General features: G+C 56.8%; 2 protein-coding genes and 1 long non-coding RNA gene across 3 annotated transcripts in view; 1 reads left to right on the forward strand and 2 right to left on the reverse strand.

Annotated features, from left to right (window-relative positions):
- Nucleotides 1–476, reverse strand: part of AHCYL2 (adenosylhomocysteinase like 2) — a 101,219-nt gene extending 100,743 nt beyond the window's left edge. Inside the window, exon 1 of the mRNA XM_065049387.1 lies at nucleotides 6–476. Coding sequence (XP_064905459.1) covers nucleotides 6–419 — 414 coding nt within the window. The 5' untranslated portion in view covers nucleotides 420–476. The remainder of the gene's footprint in view (nucleotides 1–5) is intronic.
- Nucleotides 477–2,050: 1,574 nt separating this feature from the next.
- Nucleotides 2,051–7,272, forward strand: LOC110360073 (uncharacterized). Its single transcript, XR_002415716.2, has 2 exons — nucleotides 2,051–4,113; nucleotides 5,589–7,272. It is a non-coding gene; the product is annotated as an uncharacterized LOC110360073 (long non-coding RNA).
- Nucleotides 6,647–14,434, reverse strand: SMO (smoothened, frizzled class receptor). The gene is made up of 12 exons (XM_065049379.1): nucleotides 13,222–14,434; nucleotides 11,839–12,044; nucleotides 10,784–10,993; nucleotides 10,534–10,706; nucleotides 10,137–10,356; nucleotides 9,909–10,032; nucleotides 9,732–9,824; nucleotides 9,411–9,519; nucleotides 9,032–9,217; nucleotides 8,677–8,825; nucleotides 8,453–8,587; nucleotides 6,647–8,296 (listed from the first exon to the last, which is right to left on the reverse strand). The coding sequence occupies exons 1-12, from the start codon at nucleotides 13,478–13,480 to the stop codon at nucleotides 7,758–7,760; spliced, it is 2,403 nt and encodes an 800-aa protein (XP_064905451.1). The 5' UTR covers nucleotides 13,481–14,434; the 3' UTR covers nucleotides 6,647–7,757.
- Nucleotides 14,435–15,596: the final 1,162 nt, after the last annotated feature.

Raw genomic sequence — 15,596 nt, forward strand, 5'->3', positions numbered from 1 at the left:
GTTACCTTCTTGACGGTGCGCGGCGCCTCGGTGACGGTGCCGTCGGGGCTGACGAGCGCCTCGGCCGCGGCGCCGCCGCTGTCGCCGCCGTCGCGGTGCCGGTGCTGGGGGTGATGCGGGTCGCTCCGCTTCATGGCCGAAGCCTGCGGCACCTTGGCGGCGCCCGGCGGTACCGCGGCGGCGGCGGACAGCCCGGGGCAGCCGCTCAGCGGAGGCCGCTCGCCGCCGCCGCCGCCGCAGGAGGAGGAGGACGCCGGGGCCGCCTCACGCTCGGCGGCCGGCAGCGAGCAGGGGGCCGCGGCCACGCTGTGCCCGGGAGGGTGAGCGGTCACCGGCTCACACGACGGCCCCGCCGCCTTATCCATGGGGCCGCTCAGCTCCTTCAGCTCCACGGCCGGCGCTGCCACCTGCACCGACATCGCCGCTGCCGCCGCCGCCTCCGGCTCCCTCAGGGACCGCCCGCCCCTCCCCCGCCACCGCCCCCTCAGCGCCGCGGGGCACGCCGGGACGTGAAGTCCTCCCGCCCGCCGCCCCGCCGCGACTACAACTCCCGGCAGCCTTTGCGCCGCCCCGCCCACGCCCCTCCTGCCCGCGCCCCGCCGCGGGGCATTCTGGGAAGTGTAGTCCGGCGGGGCCGCGCTTTGTCCCGCCCGCGCGGCTGAGGCGCCGAATGGCGGGTGGACGGAGCCCCGTCAGGCCCGGCCGGGGCCGCGCCGGGCTGTGTGGCCTCCACCGCTTCGGGACAGTCCGTGCAGCACTTGAGCTCCTTCCCTCTGGAGAAGTGTTGTTTTTTTTCACGCTTTAGTGGAATTTTTGGTGTTTTGTGCACTGGCCGCAGTGCTCTGAGCACCTCCCAGCGCCAGGGTGTGTGCCAGGCCGCTCTCCCGGGCCTGCTGCACCTCCGCGAGCAAAACCCTTGAAAAAGAGGCGCTGACATGTTCTGGCAAGGCCACCACAACATCTAAAAGCCCAGAAACTTGCTGTCCTGCCAGGTTCTGCCAGCCCGGAGCCACTTCGTGCGTCAGCCTGTCTTCAGCACAAACAAAAGCCAGTAATGGGACGTGTTTTTCTAAACCCAGTTCCTCAGGAAAGCCTCCTCTTAGGGAAGGGGAATTCAAACGCATCCTTGCTTTTGGTTGTTTGCTTATTTTTTTAAGTTATTATTATCATTATTAGGCACAAGGCAAGTGTGTTTGAGGCTGTGCAAATAAATAGCGAGCACAACGCTCCTGTCTCGTTCGATGTCGTGTCCAACACGTTGGGCCTGTTGGGGACGAACGGGCAAGTTCTCGATGGCACAAGGGACGTGATGGGCCGAGCAGGAGGGATGCGGAGAGGCACGAAATCCAAAAAGACTGAGCTGAGTTTCAGGATCCACCAGAAACGCGAGAAGTGAGAACCGTGCAGGATGAAACAATCAGCAAGAGCGCGATGACCGGGAGAGTTTCTGATTCCCATGTTAACACTCACAAGCCCTGGGTGAGCTCCGTGATTGGGATGAGCTGAGCTACAGCGGGAGGAGAGGAGGAGCCCACCGAAAACCACCCAAAATCGGGAGGCAGAGGAGCGAGCGGGGCAGAGGGGCAGCCAAAGCGGAGAAGCCGAAGGAGGATTTCACGCTTGGAGTGGAAGAGCCTAATCAGCAGCTGATGACAACACCGCGTTGGTAAAGACTCACTGGGGACAGGAGGAAAAGCGGTTTCATTATATGCCAGGGTGGCAGCTGGACTGGAAAACGCTTGGGAGAGAGGAGAGGGAGAGGAGAGGGAGAGGAGAGGGAGAGGAGAGGGAGAGGAGAGGGAGAGGAGAGGGAGAGGGAGAGGGAGAGGGAGAGGGAGAGGGAGAGGAGAGGAGAGGAGAGGAGAGGAGAGGAGAGGAGAGGAGAGGAGAGGAGAGGAGAGGAGAGGAGAGGAGAGGAGAGGGAGAGGAGAGGGAGAGGAGAGGGAGAGGAGAGGGAGAGGAGAGGGAGAGGAGAGGGAGAGGGAGAGGAGAGGGAGAGGGAGAGGAGAGGGAGAGGGAGAGGAGAGGGAGAGGGAGAGGAGAGGGAGAGGGAGAGGAGAGGGAGAGGAGAGGGAGAGGAGAGAAAGGGCTGTAAAGCATTTATTTGGCTCCAAAGGCAATGCCGCACCAGAGGCAGCGAGGATGGGAGGAATGGGTGAGGGGGGTTGGGGTTAAAGGAAAAGAACCACATCACTTTGTGTGTGGGGAGAAGTCCCAGCTTCACTGAACTATTGCAATTTCCATAGTGAAGTGAAATCAGAATCCACGCGCGGGTTTCACAGCGCATTTCTGCCTCTCCCTGGGATTGGAAGGCTCAGCCCCTCAAGATCATAGAGTTCAACTGTTCCCCACCCCGGCACTGCCCCGTGTCCTGAGAACCTCATGTCCGTCTGTCCAGCCCTCCAGGGATGGTGACTCCAGTTGCAGGGCAGATTTCAGCCTCAGAAGGGGCCTTTGAAAGCAAAACTCTTTGAAAGCTGCTGTGGGAGGGATCTGAAGTTGTAGCCGATGAGCATCCCTCCCCTTCTATACCCGCTGCGTGTTTTTGCAGTCGCAAGACAAGGGCAGGCTCCGTGCAAAGCCCCAGCAGCATGACGGTTCTACGGCAAAACGGGACTTGTCCCGCTCGGCAGCGCCGATGCCCGGGGCAGAAATCCTCCAGATGTTATCGTCTCCAGGTGCCGCAGATCCCACACTCTGACAAGTAAAATAAAAACCACTGGGGAATCTGCTGCTCGGGCAAAATCCTGACGCTGAGCTCGGTCCTTGGCGCTCCGCGCAGCCCAGCCGTGCATCGCCCACCCGGCTCGGCACACGATCTTCACCTTGGGACCAAAAGAGATGATGTTTTCCTCAAAAAAAGGTCACATACTGATCTCAGTGCACTCAAACGCCCCGCCACTAATCAGACCTGCCTCCGTCACATCGGAGCACAAACCGTTCAGCAAACAGACGATATCGCAGCTCGCCAGCGATCCGGCAAACTGGAGCAATGTCCTACGCTGACGATTTATCTGGAAAAACAACGGATATCAGGAGAGGAAGGGAGAGGCCGTTTGGTGAGGGAGGATCGAGTGGTTCGAACAATCGGGGCTCTGTGAGAGCAGCGCCAGAGGTGCCTACGAGAGATTTTCGGGCTGGTTCCTTCCCCGTGCTGCACGTCTGGAGGGCGGCGAGAGCGGCAGGAGACGGGCGGCGAGCAGACAGCAGCCACGGGAAGGCAGAAGTCTTGCCCTTGAGAGCTGCGTCCACGTGTAGGTCTGCACGGGAGCCTGATTTCTTGCACCAACAATGACCACAAACAACAAAATTAAGCCAGAAAAGGAATAAAGTAGCTGCTGTCTCTCCCAGAGCTGTAAGAGGCCTGAGAACCAGTGTAAATAGATCCCCAAAAAGATAATATCATAGCCCAAAGGTGAGGGAAGAGCAAGATTAGACACCTGTGTGACACATTTCATAGTTGTCTCTGTCCTCTTCGCTTCCCTGGCACATGAAAACCAGAGAGGGGAGGAAAACCCAGGACGCGGGTGCGCTGTGGAGCAGACACCCCCGCTTCGGTCTTGCACAAACAAAACCTGGGGCTTTCCCCACCAAAACCAGCTGCAAAATTGAACGTAGCTGAGCCATTCAGCTCATGAATTGCTGAATTGCCCAGAATCACAGAATCATTTTGGTTGCAAAAGCCCCTCAAGATCATGGAGTTCAACCGTTCCCCACCCCTGTCCCTGCCCCGTGTCCTGAGAACATGTCCGTCTGTCCAGCCCTCCAGGGCTGGTGACTCCAGCACTGCCCTGGGCAGCCTGTTCCAACACCCACAGCCCTTTGGGGAAGAAATTGTTCCCACATCCAACCTCAACCTCCCCTGGCGCAACTTGAGGCCGTTTCCTTTCATCCTGTCGCTTGTTATTTGGGAGCACAGACCAACACCCTCCAGACTCTCCATCCAGGCGCACCGTGCCGTGGGGAGCGGCTGGTGATCCAAGCACCTGCCTGACAGGAGACCGCGCTGGTTACGGGGTCAGCAGAGCCCAAACCGCATTCACAGTCTGGATTTGCCCGTTCCCGTGATGTTTAGTCCCAAAAGCAGCGCTGGAAGATGGAGCCGGCAGCCAGGTACGTGCTGGGGCGAGTGGCGGCAGCCGGGAGGGCCCACATGAAGCGTGTTCATCTCCATGAACAGGGACGGAACAGCCTTCCAGACACCATGAATGGAAAAAAAAAAGAGATTTATATGGAAGTTTTTCAATTCTCTAAGACTCTAATACCCTCCTGTAAGCTGACAGACAGTCACAGTCATCATCTTGCCATGATACATACAATTCCAAACTAGAAATCAATATCACCCTATAATAACCCTTCTGATTGTACCTCCTGTACTACAGATATGAAGTTCAGATGATTCAGCCCGTCCCCGCCTAATGGCATTTGGACACTTGATACGATAAATCCCATTTTCCTGCAGCTATTGATTTGTTCTGGCCACGTCCCTGCGACTGGCCTCGCGCTATCGTAGTTCTTCATTCATTTAATTATGGTAAAAGCAACCAGACGCCCAGATAGCGCCACATTTGTCCCCTGGGGCGAGCGGTTAAATAGATTCAAAGCCAATATTATCCGGATTCCTCGAAACCTCCCTGCCTTGGCCAGATGAACGTTTTTGGGGGTGATTGGAGAGACGTGTGACCCTCCACCTTTTTATCTCCTCGCCAAGCCAGTTAAACACAGGACAGCAGGGACGGGGCGCCTGCGCATCAGAAATTCCTCTCCCTGTGCTCAATTTTCACAAAATCTTTGCAATATTATCTACAAATGTGCAGCCTGAGAGACAGACAGACAGACAGACCTGTGCAATCCTATGAGCCTCGTTTCCTTAGGAAATCCGTTTAAAATAATACCTGGAAGGTAATTAAAAGCTGTTTCCCCACGGGAGGGCAGGCGGGGGGAAGCGGAAAAGGCTCATGTCAAGTGGAGCCTGAAATGTTGCTCCTCACCAAAAGGGAAAAGAATAATAAGTAAGAGGCTGGTATTTCCGTGTGAGCATTTGAGCTCTTCCCTTTCTTTCCTGAGGAGACTCGGTGGGGAAATTAATTGGGTTTTGCCAGCTGAGGAGCTGAGCGGGTGACACTTGCGTCACCACAGGGAGGAGATTTGTCCCTTGGGGCTTTATAACCTGGTGCTGAAGGAGTCGGAGGGAAAAGATGCTCTTGGGGAAAGGCTGAGGGGACACGGCGGGGGGAGCAGGATTGTCCTGAATCCCAGCACGACGGCGCTGAGGACCCTGTTTGGCTTTGTCCCTGTCCCTAATAAACTGTCCCCGCTCTGTCACACACATGAGCGCGGCTGCGGGTAACCGCACGGCTTTCACTGCTCAAATCCGTGGTTTCCTGGCTGTGCTTTCGCAGGCAGGGAAACCCACGGCGGGGCTGGCAGCTGCTGCACTACCCGTGTCCCCATGTCCCTGTGACCCCGTCCTATGCCCAGAGGAAAATCCCCTGCAGCTGAAATGGTGGGAGAGGTGAAGCAAAGGCACCTCCCCACCTTCTTATTCCTAATTCTTATTCTCAATTCTTACTCTGCTTTCCCTGCAGACCCTGACTCTGAGCAGCACACGACACCACGAGCGCCCAACGCTGGTGAGTGGTGACACCTCTGGGTGTCCTGGGTTCTCCCTGCCCGGTGCCAGGGCAGGATGCTCCGGGCAGAGAATTTGCGCTGAATTTATCCCGTGACGGGCTTTTCATCCCTTTTCACCAGGAGGTTTTAATCATAACCCCGTTTAAATGGTGGGGTTGGGTGGTTGCTTCTCATTTTTCCCACTAGAGCAAAGCGCTGGTTCCACCTTGAGCTCCTCGGGAGGGAGACGGGCTGTTTCCAGGATAAATCCTTTTGTCTTCCTTAAAAATTGGGGGGGTTGTCCCCATGTGCCAAATCAAAGCGAGAAAACAAAAAGGATGTGACAGGGTCAGAATGGCTCCTGTCATTTCCAAAATTAAATATTTAGGTTTTTGCTGCAAAATAACGTATCATTTAGGATCAGCTGCTTCAGTGGATTTTTCTTTTAGAAGCAGCAGCCCACAAAAATAAAATAAAGATGGATAAACATTTCGTTTCACCCCAGACGAACCAGCCTTTACTCCACCTGCAGCGGAGTGAGGTGGGTGCATCCTACTCACCAAAAACCAGCAGGGGAATGCGATTTTCACCAGCCGATTCCACCCCAATTTCAGAGGATACATAACCAAGCGCCCGTGCGCCTCGCTCCCCAGCGAAATAAAACACAACGCTTTCCAAATCGGCATCCGCACAGCGCATTGTCCCCAACATTGGGGGCCGCCCCACAGCAGGTTTGGGGATATTTAGCCCCGTAGTGCCATCTGCTGGCAATGGGCCCCCCCTGACACCCCCACTTTGCTGCCCAAACCCATTGAATGTCCCCCAAACAGTCCCCATAGCACCCACAGACATTTCTGTCCCCTCACACCTGCGCTCTGCAGGTCAAACGGCCAGGATGAGGTTTTAAGGCAGTTTTTTACAGCAGTTTAAAGCGGTTTTAAAGCAGTTGGAGCCCTTTTAGGAGAAAGGACAATACCTCCCGATGTTTCCCCGCGCTCGATAACTCCCCAAAAAGCCCGTGGCAGCCGCTGGCAACGGAAACTTGGCAAATTTAATACTGATACAGGACAATTTTCCTTTATACAGCAAAAATTAACCCATGGTTGTCACCGGGATAGCGGGAGAGCCAGGAGCCTACCGGGATTTCATACACATGTATAGGGGGATAACAGGCAGATAAAACCCAGCAGGGACTGGAGTAGCTCCTGCCTCAGGGTTCAGCCGCATTCACTGTAATTCGGGGTTATTTTTTCTTAATAAAAATTATAAAAAGCTTTACTCCAAGGGTTGTTGCACTCAGACAGCAAAGGTGACCCTGGTTCGCCTTGTGCACCCCGAGTTTTTAAAGTTTTATTATTGTTTTGCATTGTGGCGGAGGGAGCACCTGTTTTTCTGACCGTCACCCCACCAACCCTCCTTTTTGGGTCTGGTTCAGCTCTCTGGGGAGCTGGCAGGCACTTTGGGAGCCCTGAAAAAATATACGGGTGTACCCAGAGAAACGGGTGCACCCCGGGAATACCGGTGCCACCCCTGTGCCGGGGGGGTCGGCTCATGCCGCTCTCGGCCGCAGCCCCGAGCGGAGGCCGTGCCCGCCCGCCACGCCTCGGTGTACCACACAAAAATTTAAAACTTCAAAATAAAAAACCCCTATTGGCACAAGTGTTTGGAAGCTCTATGTACCGTCTAGCCGTGGGGGGGCAAGGGGGTGAGTGAGGGGTGCCAGCAGGTCCCAGCACCCCAAAACGTGGGACAAAGCTCAAAATCTACCCTGAGCTGCGTTCACCCGCTGTCCCGGGGGAGCCACCCGCTCCTGTCGGTGGCAAAAGCAGCGTCCCCCTTGTCCTTAACTCCCTGCAGGACCTGGGTGGGGTTTGTTCCACCGACCCCCTGTTTCTCTTCTGCCAGTGATGCCAGGGAGGACCCCAAAACCTTTCTACCAGCAGCCTGGAACGTGCATGGAGTCTGTCCGGGCGATGTGAGGAGAAACGCTGTCCTCTGAGGGGAGAAATCAGCCGTGGCTGGGCCGGAGAGACACTCGGGACTGGTCCCAGCGGGACAGGGTGGCGTTCGGTGTCCCCTTGTGTGGGATGAGGCTTCGGGTCTCACCCCAGGTGTCCCCATCCCCTCCTAACGTCCTGACAGGCTTAAAAGTCCGAGTCGGCGTCCAGCAGCTCGGCATCCACCAGGTTGGTCCGCGAGTGGATGGGGGCCAAGCCAGCCCGTCGGCCTGGAGTCCTCGTCCCGCCTCGGCCGTGGGGCAGGGGCGCTGGGTCTGGGGGCCAGCGGGGACCCCCGTTGTGCTGCCAGTGCCCGCTGCTGGGGCCGGGGTGCTCCTCCTCCGGGGAGCCGCTCTCGGGGCAGAAGGGGTTGCTGATGAGGTGGAAGACATTGGCTCTGCGGCGGCCGTCCCATGGTCCCCTGGCGAAGGTGGCTTCAGGCTGGCAGGGCCCCAGGGGGACATCGGGGACAAAGGCCACCAGGCAGGGCTGGGGGGGCAGGCGGGGCAGCCGAGGGACGGTGCTGGGGGCCAGGGGGGCTGCGGGGTCCCCAAGGCAGCGCTCAGGGCTCGGGCACACCTCTTTCTTCTTCTTCCTCCGTTTCTTCTTGCGGCCACTGCGCTTCTGCAGCTCGGGGGAGACGTCGGCCTCCACCACCCAGAGGTTGGCCCTCTCCTCCGGTGGCACTGAGGGACACGGGACAGGGCGGGTGAGGGGGGCCGCATCCTGCCCTGCACCCCCCGCCAGCGCCAGCCTCCTGGCTGTGCCTCCCCACACATCCCCAATACCCCTCAGCCTGGCTCGTCCCCCCCGAGGTGCCCACATGGTCCCCAAGGACTTGCCAGGTGTCGCCACGGGTGTCACGGAGATGTCCTGGGGCAGGATGGCTCCTCTCCTGGCCACCATCTTGGTGACATGCTGGGCCCAGGCCGAGGACACATCAGCCGACGGCTCATTGATGTCAAATGCTAACCCGGCTGCAACAACAACGATAGAGCCTGGTCAAAGGGGGGACATGGGGACATCAGGGTGCTGCAGAGGTGACCCCTGTCCCGCAGGCACGTACCCACGGGGCCGTCGTGTGACACGGTGCGCATGCTGAAGGACAACTCCTGGCCCGGGTCGCGCAGCAGCTCCTTGCGCTTGGAGAAGGCTTTTGCGATCATCTTGCTCTTCTTGATCCTCTTGGGCTGGTCGTCACTCTGCCCCGTCAGCCTGGGGACATGGCAGGTCAGAGCAGGGACACAGTGTGGCACAGGGGACACACGGGACACGCAATCCCTTTCCGAAACCGATCTACTGCAAGCCCATAACTCATTGAGCTGATGGGCAAGAACCTGGGGACAACCTCCAACATCTCAGGATGTTGGACGCGGCAGGAAGGGTGACACAGAACTGGAGTGACATCCCTGGTGTCTCACCTGCACCAGGTGCGTTTCCAGATGAGGAGGGTGGCCTTGGTCCAGACCCAGGTGCTCATGGAGATGCCGGTGCCGAACATGGCGAAGAGGTTGATCTTCTCCACAAGCAGACTCGGACGGTTCTTGATCTCACAGTCCGGGATGGGCTTGTTGGTCTGCGTGGCAATGGTCACGTTGGCCTCACACCTGTCAGGACAGAGGCAGGATGGTGCCCCTGAGCAGGGGGACACACAACACCCTGTGATGGGGCTGAGATGTGGTGGCAACGCTGGTGGGGGACATGGGGCTCTCCGCTCTGCAACATCCCCTGCTGAACGTGAGGTGCTGCGATGTCACCAGCGTCCCCCCCGCCCTCCTGTCCCCACCCTGTCCCACTCACAGGACGTATTCCCGGAAGCTGCGCTCCCACTCTGCCTGGTTGAAGAAGTCGTAGAAGTGGCAGCCAAAAGTGATGAAGACGAAGCCAAAGGCCAAGAAGCCGAAGATGCCTGGAAGAAAAGTGGGACATCCCTGGTTTAGCCAGACCCCAGTGACACCAGGACAAAGATACTGCACTGGGGCTGTGCCACTGTCACTATACTTTGTCCCCCACTGCAGCCACCCCTGAGAAGGTGAGATGGGACTTTCTGGGTTCAGGGGACAAAATGTCCCCAATCCCACCCAAATTCCAAAGGGGGCAGTGCCAATGGAGCCCGCTCACCCAGCCGCAGCATGGTCTCGTTGATCTTGCTGGCCGCCTTCTCGCTCAGCAGCCCGGGGTGGTTGCTTTTGATGGAGAAGAGCGTCATGACCCCTGTGGTGGAGGGATGGGGTGGTCAGCGTGGGGTGCGGACACCACGGTACCCGTGTCCGCAGGCCGGGGAGAGCCCACACCTACCCTGGATGAGGAAATAGCCACCCACGACGAGGACGAGCCCGATGGGCGCCAGCACAAAGCCGGCCCGGTAGCGGTAGTTCTTGTACCCCACGAAGCAGATGCCGCTGACAGAGTCACCATCCACCTGGCAGAGTTGGGGATAGAGGGGTCAGCTGGCTGCAGCCACCCCTCCCCACACACGTCACCCTGGCAGGGAACCACCAGGACATGGGCTGGTGACCCCGTTACCTGCGCCACGGCCAGGATGGCCACGGTGAGGACGAAGGGGATGGACCAGGTGATGAGGTGGAAGTAGGAGGTCTTGCCCAGCAGCGGCTGGTAGGTGGTGCCCAGCGCCTTGAAGGAGGTGTGCCAGGCATATGTCAGCATGACGAACCAGATGACACCCGACATCAGTGAGTAGTACACAATGACGAAGATGATGACGCAGGAGAGCGTCTCGTTGGAGCTATGGGAGGACACCAGACAGGAGCGTCACCAACCTCCATGAGAGGACACCAGGAGGAAGGAGATCTCTCCTACCCCAAGAGTAGAGCATCCTCCATGCTCCCAAGAGCCCTCCACAATCCTGGGGACACCTCTTGGCACGAGGCCATGGTGAGATGGGGACAAAGGTGACACGTACGTAGGCTCCCCCAGCCGCATGGTGCCATCGGCCCGGCACACGATCTCATCGCGTGCACCGTCCATGAACTGCGCCAACCAGCCGATGCTGCCCACGAAGAAGCAGGCGTTGATGTAGAAGAGGATGACAGCAGGGTAGCGGTTGGAGTTCCTCCAGTCAGCGACAAATGTGGCCTGGTGTGGGAGAAAGGGACACCTTGGTGCCCAGTCCTCTTTTGGGGACAACTCCCCATGTCCCTCTCATGTCTCACCAAGGTGAAGAAGGTGCAGAAGATGGTGACGGAGCTGAAGGCGGCGATGTAGACGTGCATCTCGCGGTGCTCCTTCTCAGTGAAGAGCGGGTTCTGGCACTGGATGCCACAACCCTCCACGTCCTCGTACCAGCTCTTGGGGTTGTCTGTCCGCACCAGCGGCGCCTCGCACTGCCCCGAGCTGTTGAACTTGATGTTCTGCACCTCGTTCTGCCGGAGGAGAAGAGAAGCTGTGAGGAGGAGGAGGAGGAGGAGGAGACACCCCCATAGCCAAAGGTGGACATTGGTCCCCCACGGCAGGCTGGGGACAGCCAGTGTGTCCCCGCTCCCGCTGCCCCGTGGGGATTTGGAGCTCCTGGGACCTGCTGGAAAGCGGCTCTGGAGAGAAGGACTTGGGAGTTCTGGTCAACGACAGGTTGACCGTGAGTCACCACTGTGCCCTTGTGGCCAAGAGGCCAAAGGTCCCTGGGGTGAGTTAGGAAAAGTGTGAGCAGCAGCTCAGGGAGGTTGTTCCTCCCCCTCTGCTCTGCCCTGGGGAGGCCACATCTGGAGTTTGGTGTCCAGCTCTGGGCTCCCCAGTTTAAGAAGGACAAAGAATTACTGGAGGGAGTCCAGCAGCGGGACACAAAGATGCTGAGGGGTCTGGAGCATCTTTGTGATGAGGAGAGACTGAGAGAGCTGGGGCTGCTGAGCTGCAGAGAAGCTGAGAGGGATCTGATCAATGGGATCAATATGTCAGGGTGGTGTCAGGATGGAGCAGACTCTGTTCAGTGGTGCCCAAGGCCAGGGTGAGGGGCAACGGGCACAGACTGAAACACAGGAGGCTCCATGTGAACATGAGCAGACACTTGTTTGCTGGGAGGTGCCAGAGCCTGGCCCAGGCTGCCCAGAGCGGGTGTGGAGTCTCCTCTGAGACATTCAAACCCCCTGGACCCACCTGTGTGATCTGCTCTGGGACCCTGCGGGAGCAGGTGGGTTGGACTGGATGATCTCCAGAGGTCCCTTCAACCCCAACCATCCTGTGATTGCGTGTCCCCCCCCGTGTCCCCCCGTACCGGGCATCCCTCGGGGAAGCGGTCGGTGGTGCACTTGAGGAAGTCGGGCCAGCCGCGCTCGCGCTCCACGATGGTGCAGGGCGCGCGGGTGGCCTGGCAGAGGGTCTGGCTGGGCAGCTCCACCTGCCCGTCCTCACACTTGGGCATGTAGACGGCGCAGAGCAGCGGCTGGATGACGTCCCAGCAGCGCGGGGCGTTGCGCAGGCCTGCGGGGACAGCAGTGTCACCCCCCGGCTGCGTGGGGACACGGGGCAGACCCCGGCTGTGGGGAGCACCGGCACCGTCTGCCCCTGCAACTGGGCACATGTGGCACCCAGACCCCCCTATAGCACCTCTGGGGTGTGATGTCCACCCCCAGGGCCCTGCTATACTGCTCCCCCTCTATACTGTACCCTGTCCCCCTCCATACTGTACCCATCCCCAGTCCGTTACTACAGCTTTCTATACTGTATCGATCCCCAGGCCCCTGCTGTCCAGTTTTCTATGCTGTATTCATCTCCAGCCCCTTACTATAGATTTCTATACTGTATCCATCCCTGATCCCTTACTATACAGTTTTCTATGCTGTACCTACCCCCAGTCCCTTACTATATAGTTTTCTATACTGTACCCATTCCAAATCCCTTACTATACTGTTTTCTATACTGTACTCTCCCCGAGTGCCTTACTATACAGTTTTCTATACTGTATTGATCCCCAGTTCCTTACTATAGAGTTTTCTATAGTGTAGCCACCCCCAGGCCCTTACTATACATTTTTCTATACTGCACCCATCCCTAATCCCTTACTATACAGTTTTCTATACTGTATCGATCCCCAGTTCCTTACTATACAGTTTTCTATACTGTACCCTCCCCCAGTGCCTTACTATACAGTTTTCTATACTGTATTGATCCCCAGTTCCTTACTACATAGTTTTCTGTACTGTACTGACCCCCAGTCCCTTACTATAGAGTTTTCTATACTGTACCCACCCCCAGGCCATTACTATACAGTTTTCTATACTGCACGCATCCCTAATCCCTTACTATACAGTTTTCTATACTGTATCAATCCTCAGTTCCTTACTATAGAGTTTTCTATACTGTACCCACCCCCAGGCCCTTACTATACAGTTTTCTATAGTGTTACCACCCTCTAGGCCCTTACTATACAGTTTTCTATACTGCACCCATCCCTAATCCCTTACTATACAGTTTTCTCTACTGTATCGATCCCCAGTTCCTTACTATAGAGTTTTCTATCCTGTACCCAGCCCCAGGCCCTTACTATACAGTTCTGTGTACCGTACCCACCCCGTCCCCCTCCATAATGGCCCAGCCCCCCCGTCCCGGGCCTTTCCCGACCTCCTGTGTCCCCCTCCCCGCTCCCCCCGGGCCGTACCGGACCAGAGCAGCAGCTTTCCGTGCGCCTCCTCCTGCGAAGCCGAATCGGTCGCCAGCAACGTGGAGGTGGCGGCGTAAGGCAGCGCGGAGCCCAGGCAGGCGCCGTAGCGGAGCCGCTCGCAGGACGCGGGGCGGCGGCAGCGCTCGGGAACGGCCGAGGCGTTGAGGAGCGGGGCGGCGGGGCAGCGGCGGCCGCCCAGGGCCAGCGCCATCCCCAGCGCCAGCGCCCACCGCCACCCGCCGCCCTGCAGCGCCATCCCGCACCCGGCGCTAGGCGGGCGGCCCGGCCCCGGCCCCGGCCATGCCCCGACGGCCCTTTGTTGAGCTCGCCGAGGAGCGGAGCGGGGCCGCTTCCCCGCCTTCTCCTCCTCCTCCTCTTCTCCTTCTTCTTCTTCCCCCCTCTCCTCCTCCTCCCTCAGCGCGGCCCGGCCCCGCGCCCCCCGCCGGGGCGGGCTGAGGAGACGCGGCGCGGGGAGGGGGGGGGGCAGCCCTTCGCTGAGGAGAAAAGTAGCTTTTTGTGAGGAAAAAGTTACTTTTTCTCGAGCGGGCAGGGAGGGGACGAGTTCTTGAGGTGGAAAGTGGGGGTTTTGAGGAGAAAAGTGGAGGTTTTCAGGAGAAAAGTCGGGGTTTTGAGGAGAAAAGTCGGGGTGTAAAGGGGGAGTTGAGAAGGAAAAGGGGATAGCTCGCTCCTGAGGAGAAAAGTAGCTTTTTGTGAGGAAAAAGTTCCTTTTTTTCGAGCGGGCAGGGAGGGGATGAGTTTTAGAGAAGGGAAGTGGGGGGTTTGTGGAGAAAAGTTGGGGTTTTGAGGAGAAAAGTCGCGGTTTTAAGCAGAAAAGTGGGGATTTTGAGGAGGAAAGGGGGCTAGCACGCTCCTGAGGAGAAAAGTAGCTTTTTGTGAGGAAAAAGTTACTTTTTTTCCGAGCGGGTAGGGAGGGGATGAGTTTTTGAGGAGGAAAGTGGGGGTTTTGAGGAGAAAGTGGGGGTTTTGAGGAGGAAAAGGGGAGGTAACAAGGAAAGGGGATAGCTCGCTCCTGAGGAGAAAAGTAGCTTTTTGTGAGGAAAAAGTTACTTTTTTTCGAGCGGGCAGGAAGGGGATGAGTTTTTGAGGAGAAAAGTCGGGGTTTTAAGGAGAAAAGTTGGGGGTTTGCGGAAGAAAGGGGGGGATTGAGGAGTGTTCTCCCGAAGGGGGGGGCTGCTGGAGGAGGGGAAAAGTTGGTTTTGGGGGGGAAAATGTTGGGTTTTGTGAGGGGAAAGTTGGTTTTGGGGAGGGAGAAGTGGCTTTTGGGAGGGGAAATGATGCTTTGGAAAGGGGAGGAGCCGCGTTTTTGGAGGAGAAAGGTTGTTTTTTTCAGACCGAAGTTGGATTTGAGGGGGGAGATTGGAGAGATTGGCGGGGGAAAGTGGCTTTTTGAGGGAGAGGAGTCAGATTTGGGGAGAATAAAAGTTCTTTTGGGGAGCAAAAGTTACTTTTCGGGGGGAGGGAAGTTGCTTTTTGAGCAAAGAAGTTACTTTTCTTGGAGGAAAAAGTTGGGCTTTAGGGAGATAAATCACTTTTAGGGAAAGCTGGATGGGGACAAGTCACTTTTTTGCAGGAGGAAAGTTACTTTTTGGGAAGAAAGAGTCGCTTTTCGGGTGAGAAAAGTTGCTTTTGGGGAAGAGAAGTGAATTTATGGGAAGCAAAGTTGCTTTTTGGGAACAAAAGCCACTTTATTGGGAGAGAGAAGTGTCTTTTTTAGGAGAGAGAAGTTTCTTTTGGAGGAGGACAAGTCGATTTTTGGAGGAGAAAAGTTGCATTTGGGGAAGAGAGGCCACTTTGGGGAGGAAAAAGTCATTTTGGGGGGACAAAAAGTACTTTACTGGGAGAGAAAATTTATATTTGGCAATAAAAGTCACTTCTTTGGGAAGTTATTTTTAGGGGAAGAGAAGTCACTTTTTGGGGGGAAGTTGCTTTTTTGGGGGGAAAAGTCACTATTTTGAGGGGTAACTTTTGGGGGGACTAAACTTTTAGGGGGGGAAAGTTGTTTCTTGGGCACAAGAGTCACTTCTGGGGGGAGAAAAGTTGCTTTTTTGCAAAGAAGAGTTATTTCTTTAAGGAGAAAAGTTACTTGTTTTGCGGGGGAGTTACTTTTGGAGGAGGGGAGTTTACTATAGGGCGACAAAAGTTACTTTTGAAGGGAGAAAAGTTGCTTTTCAGTCACTTTTGGGGGGAGAAGCTGCTCTTGGGAGAGAACTTGCTTTTTGGGGGAGAAGTAGACGTTTGGAGGAGAAGTTTTGGGGAGAAAAGTAATTTGGGAGGAGGAAAAATAACTTACTAGGGGGAGATTTATTCTTTAGCGGAGTGAGTGCTTTTGGGGTGAGAAATTCCTCTTTGGG

This window comes from Columba livia, chromosome 1, assembly GCF_036013475.1.
Source record: "Columba livia isolate bColLiv1 breed racing homer chromosome 1, bColLiv1.pat.W.v2, whole genome shotgun sequence".
In the NCBI taxonomy this organism is placed as follows: domain Eukaryota; kingdom Metazoa; phylum Chordata; class Aves; order Columbiformes; family Columbidae; genus Columba; species Columba livia.